Source organism: Pezoporus wallicus, unplaced genomic scaffold (genome assembly GCF_028554395.1).
Source record: "Pezoporus wallicus isolate ANWC-B61680 ecotype Strahan unplaced genomic scaffold, APGP_CSIRO_Pwel_v1 contig_8788, whole genome shotgun sequence".
In the NCBI taxonomy this organism is placed as follows: Eukaryota; Metazoa; Chordata; class Aves; order Psittaciformes; family Psittacidae; genus Pezoporus; species Pezoporus wallicus.
The window spans coordinates 397,652-406,757 of NW_026639196.1; the positions used below are offsets into that span (position 1 = coordinate 397,652).

The 9,106-nt window shown below is 56.9% G+C and overlaps 2 protein-coding genes across 2 annotated transcripts; one reads left to right on the plus strand and one right to left on the minus strand.

Moving 5' to 3' along the window:
* Nucleotides 1–1,634: 1,634 nt before the first annotated feature.
* Nucleotides 1,635–2,736, plus strand: PIN4 (peptidylprolyl cis/trans isomerase, NIMA-interacting 4). Its single transcript, XM_057413833.1, has 4 exons — nucleotides 1,635–1,761; nucleotides 1,874–1,938; nucleotides 2,020–2,139; nucleotides 2,561–2,736. Exons 1-4 carry the CDS (start codon nucleotides 1,722–1,724, stop codon nucleotides 2,717–2,719), a joined length of 384 nt encoding a protein of 127 aa, XP_057269816.1. The 5' UTR covers nucleotides 1,635–1,721; the 3' UTR covers nucleotides 2,720–2,736.
* Nucleotides 2,737–5,010: 2,274 nt separating this feature from the next.
* ERCC6L (ERCC excision repair 6 like, spindle assembly checkpoint helicase) lies at nucleotides 5,011–9,099 on the minus strand. Its single transcript, XM_057413826.1, has one exon. It carries the CDS (start codon nucleotides 9,024–9,026, stop codon nucleotides 5,451–5,453), a length of 3,576 nt encoding a protein of 1,191 aa, XP_057269809.1. The 5' UTR covers nucleotides 9,027–9,099; the 3' UTR covers nucleotides 5,011–5,450.
* Between the last annotated feature and the right edge of the window lie 7 nt (nucleotides 9,100–9,106).

Genomic DNA, 9,106 nt, shown 5'->3' on the forward strand with positions numbered 1-9,106 from the left:
GTCAGGATCAGGCGCAAGGCCAGGGCAGGGCACCGGGGGAGGGCAGGGCACCGGAGGAGGGCAGGGCTCTGGGAAAGCACCAGCACCAGCCCCAGCTCTGAGCGCGTTTAGAACAATTTCTGCTTTATTCCCCAATGTGTCCATGCTGGCCGCAGCGTGGCCTGATGCTCCCAGGGGAGCAGGGGGCACCGGAGCGAGGGGCCAGGGCCTGGGCCTGGGCCTGGGGTGTCTCTGTCCTCCTGGGAACAGAGCCCCATGTTCACTCCCATTCACGCACCCTGGCTGAATTTGACCCTCCAGGAGGATCCACGCCCCTCACAGTTGATTCCCCTTCACCTCGGTCCCATGACTTGCACATGGCTCCCTGCCCTCTCCGGGGCTGCAGATTTAAGCCTGTAATTTAGATCCAGGCTGAGAAACTCAGGAAAAAAATGGAAAAACCCAAGGAAAAGAAGTGCTATGAGATGTCCCTGCTCTAGCCCCTGCCCGGCCCCGGCTCTGCGCCCGCTCCTGGCCCCGCTGCTGCCCAGCCTGGCACAGGGTCTGTTGTGCTGGGAGGGGGCATGGGAACGGGGAGGGAAGCTCTGGAACGGGTCCGTTTTGCACATGACTGCTCAGGAAACTGGTGGTGGCGGTGGCCACGGGACGGCGGCGAAGCGGGCTGGGGACATGGGGGCTACCCCTGCAGAAACCCAGCACCGGCGGTTGTCCGCTGTCAGATAAGGGATGTCTGGAGAAGGTGGCTCCTGGCTGCCGAGCCGGCGGCTGGGCCGTGGGATGGAGATCCCCGGTTCTCGAATGGGCTCTTCCCGGTGGAGCTGTCCCTGACCATTCACCCTCTCCTCCCTCTGCGGGTGCAGAGGTGCTGGGGAGCGCCCGGGCAGCGGCGCCGGCCCCCTCGCGGGCCCATGCTCCCGGTGTGCACTGTTCACCTGCCAGCTCCAGCTTGGTAAACTGCTCCTGCTGACGGCTGCCTCTGCGTGCTTCTTGTGCCTGCCGCGGGGCCGGGCGTTGGGAACGTGAACCCTGACACCGCCGGGGTGGCTCGATGGGACCCCGGAGGGGGCGCGGGGCCTCCCACAGCGTCTGCCGTGTGCCCGAGTACCCCAATGGCTCTGTGTGAGCGCAGGGACACTGCGGGGAGGGGGGCGACCCAGGGGTGGGTGCTGGGGTCGTGCTGGGGTGCTGGGGTCAGCCTAGGGTGGGAGCTGGGATGGATGTGAGGAGGTGGGGATGGTGTGGGGAGCTGGGACGGACAGAGGTCCTGGGGGAAGGCAGCATCCCAGCATCACCCAGGTTGGAAAAGCCCTTTAAGCTCCTCCAGTCCAACCTTTCCCAGCCCTGCCAAGGGGTGTGAACACTTGCAGGGCCGGTGACTGCAGCCCTGCCCTGGGCAGCCTGTTCCAATGCCTGAGCACCCTCTGGGGCAGGAATTGTTCCTCAGCTCCACCTGAACCTGCCCTGATGCAGCTTGAGGCCGGTTCCTCTTGTCCCATCCCTTGCTCCTTGTGAGCAGAGCCCAGCCCGCTCCTGGCTGGGTTCAGTCCCGGTGCCGCTCTGCGCAGGACGCACCTCGGCCACCAGCGCGGTCCCTTCCACCCCTCCAGCGCCGCCGCTACCGCCCTACCGCGGGGTCTTGCGGGCGCGGGGCAGCCCCGAAGCGGCCGGTCCCGGCGCGGCGCGGGCAGCCCGGGGGCCTCGCACGGCCGGGTGGCGGCAGCATGGCGCCCAAGGGAAAGGGAGGTGGCAAGGCTGCCAAGGGTGAGCGGCGGGGACCGGCGGGGTGGAACCGGGGCGGCCCCGGGGAGGCCCGGGGCGGCGGGGGACCGGGGGCCGCGGGCACCGAGCTGGTCTCAGGGAGCTGCGTTCACAGGCGGCGACAGCGGCAGCAGCGATGGCAAAGCCCAGGGCCCGAAGGGAGGCGGCAACGCCGTGAAGGTGAGAGCGGGGTCCGCCGGGGAGGCCCTTCCCGCTCCCGGCCCGGCTCTCACGGCCCCGCTTGGCACCCTCGCCCCGCAGGTCCGGCATATCCTGTGTGAGAAGCACGGCAAAGCCATGGAGGCCATGGAGAAGCTCAAGTCTGGGCAGCGCTTCAGCGAGGTGGCCTCGCAGTACAGCGAGGACAAAGCCCGGCAAGGGGTACGGGGAGCACAGGGGGGAGGCCGCGGCCCGCGGGGACCCGGTCTGCTCTGCTCGCCGATGGCTGCGTGCCCCCAGAATATGCTGCTGGGGCGCAGGAGGCTGGTTCGGCAGCTGCGGGCGCAGTCGTGAGCAAACACTGGTGGGGGCAGAGTTAATTCAGGGATAAATGGTTGGTTGCAGCAGGTCTGAGGCACAGGAGCCCCCGGGGCAGCAGGACTTTAGATGTGCTGGCTGGGAGGCAGCCCGGGGTGAGGAGCTCTTCCCAGCCCTGTACTGCCTCACAGCGTGTGTGCTGCTGGGACAGATGCTGCCAGAATAGGTTTTGGGACAGGTTTCCACCCCCTCCCTCCCTGCTGCCCAGGCTGCTGCTGCTGCAGTGACAGCCTCAAAGCTTAACCCTCACGGTTCCTTTTTGTAGGGAGACCTGGGCTGGATGACCAGAGGCTCCATGGTGGGACCATTTCAGGAGGCAGCGTTCGCCCTGCCTGTGAGCAGCATGGACAAGCCGGTGTATACAGACCCCCCGGTCAAAACAAAGTTTGGGTACCACATTATCATGGTGGAAGGCAGAAAATAAAATGTGAATGACCATGAGTGTATTGGCTGCTTGAATCCCAAGAGCTTTCCAGACACCACAGCCCTGGAGCAAGCCAGTGGTTACCAGCAGCTTGTTTGGAGGCAGCGCCCATCCTGCTGCCGTGGCAGGACACAGGTTAGATGTGGCAGAGAGCAGGGCTCTGCCTAGAGAGGCAGGGCATTCCTTGGAAAAGGTGAAGCAAGAGCTCTGTGCTCTGCTTTTCCTGGCTGGCCAGCCTCTTGCTTTTGCCATTGTGGAGACAGTGACACTTGGAGGAGGTACTCAGGCTTACAGTGGTCACCCTGCAGAGGTGCAGGTCCAGTGCCCTGGCTGAGCAGCAGTGGGGAGGAGGAATCCTCCCAAGTTCAGTTTCCCATACCTAAAGCTACATCTTTGCCTGCTCAAAGCTGCAGTGGAAGACACTGCGTACCTCATGCTTGTGTGAGAAAAGCCACTAAATGCTTGTTGCTGCCTGCACTCCCCTCCTGCTAAGTGTGCAGTGCATGTGTCAGGCCTCACAGGCTGCACCTCATCCTTCTGATGAAACTATCTGAGGGACAGTGCGATGTGCTTGGTGGTGGACGACAGGAAGCTCCCCATGACCCGGCCATGTGCACTGTGGCCCAGAACCCCACCATGTGCTGGGCTGCACCCCAAGAGTATGAGCAGCATGTCAAGGGAGGGGATACTCCTCTGCTGTGCTCTGGGTAGACCCCCCTCTGCAGTCGTGTTCCAGCTCTGGGGCAACAGCACCAGAGGGATGTGGAGCTGTTGAAGCGAGTCCAGAGGAGGCCACAGAGATGCTGCAAGGGCTGGAGCAGCTCTGCTCTGGAGCCAGCCTGAGAGAGCTTGGCTGGGTCAGCCTGGAGAAAAGAAGGCTCCTTAAGGGGAGACCTGAGAGCAGCTCCAGTGCCTAAAGGGGCTGCAGGAAACCTGGAGAGGGGCTTGGGACAAGGGATGTAGGGACAGGACAAGGGGAATGGCTTTAACCTGCCAGAGGGGAGACTGAGATGAGCTCTTAGGCAGAAGCTCTTCCCTGTGAGGGTGCTGAGGCGCTGGCACAGGGTGCCCAGAGAAGCTGTGGCTGCCCCATTCCTGGCAGTGTTCAAGGCCAGGTTGGACACAGGGGCTTGGAGCAAGCTGGTCTAGTGGGAGGTGTCCTTGCCTGTGGCAAGGGTTTGGAACTGGATGAGCATTAAGGTCTCTTCGACACAAACCAGGCTGGGATTCTGTGATTGATGTGAACGAGTCAGCCCTGCAGGTCTCTTGGATCTTGGCAATCCATATCCCAGTGCAGGGAGCCCCTTCCTGAAGTAGAGCTCCAGCAGTGGACTCTGGCTTTGTTTGCTGGTGAGCATCGTGCAGCGTCTGAATGCTTGGAGATTGGGAGAAAACACCAAAGACCAAAAGGCCTTTCCCAAGATGATATATCAAGATGAAGCTAGACCAAAACCAGGGCAGGTCTTTCTCCTCCCTCTATTTTGGGGTGTTTTGTTAAGGGACTGGAAAGCTCAGAGAGCCCACAAACAACTGCAGCGCTCTGGTTCATGAGTATTCTGTTAAAAACGGCAGCCAGGCCTTTCCCCAGCACCAGAGCAGATGTGGCCTCATTTAAGGGATGCTCTATTAATAAACTGCTTGTTTCCAGTCTACCAGAGCTTTGTTCTACCTCTTAGCAGGAGCGCACTGGCACATCCCCTGTACGACCCGCATGGGGGTTTGTGTCTGCCATCTCTCCTAGTATAAAGGAGTCACATTCAGCAGACCAGTTTCCTCTCTCAGACCTGAGCAAGGTGTAAAGGTATCCCCTGCTCTTTAGGGCAGCAGCCAGACCTGGTAGGCACAAAATGTGCACGTGGCATGAGGAAGCACTGAAGTCCAGTGCTGTATTGTCCCAAGGGAAGACAGACACAGTGATGAGCTGAGTTTCCCTCAGCATGACAGCAGAGGGGCAGGGCAGGCAAGCTGACCACTCTGAAAATGACTGCAAGGTTCTTCTGATGCTAAGCTCTCTTGTTTCCAAGCTATGAACCACATCATTGTGGCTACTGTGCCAGAGAGATGGTTCATCTACCACAGCTGAGGTGGTAAGTGGGAAGAGGGTTAGAGGACAAGCAGCCTGAACTTTAACACCAGTTCTCCCCTCTCCTGCTGCCTTTGTGCAGAACAGGCTTTGCCTGCGCTGCCTGGAGGTAAATGGAGATGGAAGAAAACAAGATCGGACTGGAGCCACCTCTGAGGCTCCCCCAGCACCACCAGGAGGTGAGAGCTGCAGCAGTTCAGCTCCAACTGCTGGTCCATTCCCTCCACAGCCCCTGCCTCTACCCCCCTCAACAGCAACTGCAGCCTGGCAGGGGTTGGAGCAGGAGGGTTTCTACACCCTCAGCACCCTCTGGGGAGAGGCAGGGACAGGATATGCAGGAGGCTGCAGCCAGGGCTGGGAGCTGGAGATAGGGTTAGCCATAAAGGAGTTTTTATTAAATAACCAGACAGCAGCCTGACACATGAACCATTTTCATTTCTGTGAAGCGATGCCCCAGGTAAACCCCTTCCCCAGCACCTGACAAGTGGGTTTCGGGCTTTTCCTCATGCAGGAGAAGGTGCTGAAGTTGTTCAGCCACCACAAAAGAAGTGCATTTGGCAGCATTCAGTCTCAAATCACAGTGTAGTTCAGACAGGCATTTAACAAGACAATGTTAAAGCTGTACTTACCAAAGGTATAACGGCTGCTTCATTTCTGGGCTAGCTGTCTGTACAGGTTTAAAGTCATGAGCATAACTTCAGGATCACCACTTTTGATGTCAAGAGCTTGCAGGAAACAGTTCAATGCCTCCTGTAGCTTTCCATCATCCTGAAGTTTTTTCCCACTGTCTACCAAGGTCTTGTAATCTCCTGCAGCAGGAGAAGAGCTCTGACCCACCTCTGTTTCAGGGACACTTTCCTGGGTGCAGTACTCTATCTGCTCCCCTGACAGAAGCTCAACATCGCCAGTGGATTCCTCCTGAGAGGACTCAGTGTCATCCACTTCCAACTGCTCAGAGGACATGCTGTCCAGGTGGGAAGACTTCTCAGCTGTACCAAGCGTTTCTCCAGCGGGTTCTTCTTCAGGCTCCACAGATTCCCCACTGCACTCTTCAGCTTCTTCTTCCACGAGGTCATCCTGCTCCTCATTGCTGTCCTCTTCATCAGTGGTTCCCATGAGTTCTCCAATATCCTCCACCTCATCTACCACCTTGTTTATCAGAGACCGTCTGGAAGCAGTAGACCTGTTGCCGCTGTTGCTCAGCTGGGGAGAAAAACCAGCTTGTGCTATACCTTTGTCACATTTAGGAGTGGATGTGCCAATTCCCCCCAGGAATGGGTGCAGGGGGCTGTTCAAGGGAGAAGGCCTTTTTTCAGGCTGATTTTCCTGCGAGAGCATAACAGAATGCTCTTCATCCTCACTGTCTGAAACAAGTCTTTTTAAGGTTTTTTTTCTACCAAAAGCAAAGTCATCGCTGCTTTCCTCTGATGCTTCACTTCCTTGCAGGGAGGTATTTGGCATTTCTTCAGCTGCATGACAGGGTTCTCTACAGTTACCATTCTCACTGGGCCAAGCTTTTCCTGGAGATCTTTTGGCGGGAGACTTACAAAAGCTTCCTGCTTCCTGTGGGAAGCCCTCCCCTCCTGCACATCCAACTGATCTTTCCCTAGTTGAGGCATCTTGGCATCCATCATCAGACTCTTCCAAGACCAGATTGAAGTCAACTTGATCCTGGAGAGAAGGCACAGACATCTCCTCCAAGCTGGCTTCCAGCACACGAGGCTTCTGGAGCCCAGCATGGATCTCTGGTGTAACATGGGCTAAGTCTGGCGCTGCAGCAGCCCAAGCGAGCTCAGGAGCATCATCCTTCTCTGCCCCCGAGGCATCACATGGATCACGTACCTCACTTGGCATTTCTGCCTCTCTTAACCTCTCAGGATCGTTAGAGGAATGATGGGGACACACAGACAGGTCCTTCCCTGCCTCAACCAAGCTGTCCGCATGTATATGGGAACACTGCTCCTGCTCGAGTCTCTGACTGTCCCTGTCAAGTCCATGTGAAGATGGCATCATGCTTGAGTTAAGGTTTTGTTCAGATTCCTCTGTATTGGATTGTTTCACTGTCTTGCTGGTATTAAGCAGCTCTGTATCCACACTGGACATATCTTGTGCTGGTTTCTCTTCATCCAAGTCCTCAATAGTCAGATTAGTTATTTTGGAGCTGACATTAAGAGCTTGGACTTCCATGTCCTCTGTAAGATCAATAACTTTGTAATGTTTGTGCTTGTCAGCTACTCGTGGTGAAACAGTGTGATTTATGTTGTTCAGCCTTGGAGACAACTTCTTTGGCTTGGAAACTAACTCCAGAGGCCTTTGCCACATCTGTTCACAATCATTTCTGATACCCTCCATCCTGTGGTCTCTAAGTTGAGACTCCAACTGAACCAGCTCATGGGCTTTCTGTACCCTCTGCTGAATGTACTGGTGGGCTTCTTCACTCTCAGCCTGCTCCTCGTGAGCAGTTTCCCTTGTGTATATCAAGTCGTGGTCAGAAATGCCAAACATATCCAGGGAGTGCAGGTAAGCAATGTGCTCGTCCAGCTGCAGGTCAGTCTGTCTCTGGGTGGCATGCAAGGACTGCAGCTGGATCTGGGTTGCAGATGTTCGAGTATCTTCTAACGTGAAAAGCTCCCTTAGTTCCTGTTTGGAGAAATACCGGAATGGGTTCTTTTTGTCACCAGTGGTCTGTCTTATTAATGAGTCCTTGAATACCTGTCTCCTGTATATCTTCTCCTCCACCGTGCCGCAGGTTATCAGCCTGTAAATGACCACATTTTCTTTCTGCCCGATCCTGTAAGCTCTGTCTACAGCCTGTGCATCCGTGGCTGGGTTCCAGCTAGGATCAAAGATCACCACTCTGCTGGCTGCCGTCAAGGTTATGCCAACGCCACCAACCTGTGTGGTGAGCAGGAACACGGAGTAGTCCCTGTTCCTCTGGAAGGTGGAGATGCGCTTCTCCCTCTCTAGCAGGTGGGTCACAGTGCCATCGATGCGCATGATCCGGAACTGCCGGCAGGACAGGACGTGCTCAATGATATCCAGCATCTTCCTAGACTGCGAGAACACCAGTGTCTGGTGCCCCTCTTCCCGCAGTCTTTCCAGAAGTCCCACAAGGAATAGCAGTTTTCCGGACTCCTGAATCAGGGTCTCTTCGGAGAGGTGGTCTATCTTGCTGGTGCCTGCAAGCATGCCAGCTTCGCTCGCAGGCTCCTGCTCTTCCAGGCCCAGCTGGACACATGCCCTTGCAGGCAGAAGCCTGGGGTGGTCACACAGCTTCTTCAGGACAGTCAGCTCAGCCAGAGGCGATCGCGTTGTCATCAGCACTTCTTTTACATGATCCAGAGAGAGAAAGTTCCTGTAGATTTCTTCCTGCACTGCTGCCAAGTACACCCACACCACAAAGTCATTCTTCCTGGTGAGAGATGGCATGATGGGGGCACTGTTCTCGCTTGGACCCTCGGGAAGAGGAGCATCTGGCCTGTTGGTGTAGCTGGTTTTGATATCTTCTTTGGTTCTCCTGAGGAAATAAGGCTTTATAATTGTCATCAGGTTCTCAGACATCTTTAGCCCCAGCGCTTTCTCACCTAGAGTCGCGTCCTTCTCCCTCGCCCTGGTAATGGGATTCTCGTACTCGATTTTGAAAGTCTTGGCTGTCCCCAGGAGGGAGCCTTGGCATGCAAAGTCAAACAGGGACCACATTTCCTGCAGGTTGTTCTGCAAGGGGGTGCCAGTGAGCAGGAGGCGATGCCTGGCAGGGATTGCATACACACACTTGGTTGTCTTGTTAGAGGGACACTTGATCTTGTGTGCTTCGTCCAGAATGACATAGTCCCAGACGAACTCTTGCTCATGCCTGCTGGCCAGCTGCTTCCAGTTGTTGATGAGCATCTGGTAACTAGTGATGATGATGCCGTTCTTGCTCTGGACCCTCTCCAGGTTTCTGGCACGCTCTGTCTTGCTGGTGCCGTGGAACTCCTTGACACGCAGGCCGGGTGTCCAGCGGGCAAACTCTGCCAGCCAGCTGCTCACCAGCGTGGTGGGCATGATGAGCAGCACGTGCCGCGTCAGCTCGGCATCAAACATGCCCGACAGGAAGGCAATCACCTGGATAGTCTTGCCCAGGCCCATGTCGTCTGCCAGGATGCCACCGGGCCGGCCCTCCCTGTGCAGGCGGTACAGGAAGGCGACGCCTTCCCGCTGGTGCTGGAAGAGCTTCTCGTGCATCTCCCCATAGATCAGCAAGCCGCTGCCGCACACATTCACGAAGCCTTCATCCTCCTCTGGCTCCTCCTCACCGCGCTGCC

Bases quoted from the DNA above. Each gene is read 5' to 3' on its own strand.
- PIN4 (XM_057413833.1), top strand. From the start codon at position 1,722: ATGGCGCCCAAGGGAAAGGGAGGTGGCAAGGCTGCCAAGG. The intron at 1,762-1,873 runs GTGAGCGGCGGG...CTGCGTTCACAG, and splicing joins AGGTGGCAAGGCTGCCAAGG to GCGGCGACAGCGGCAGCAGC. The intron at 1,939-2,019 runs GTGAGAGCGGGG...CTCGCCCCGCAG, and splicing joins GAGGCGGCAACGCCGTGAAG to GTCCGGCATATCCTGTGTGA.
- ERCC6L (XM_057413826.1), bottom strand. From the start codon at position 9,026: ATGCACGAGAAGCTCTTCCAGCACCAGCGGGAAGGCGTCGCCTTCCTG.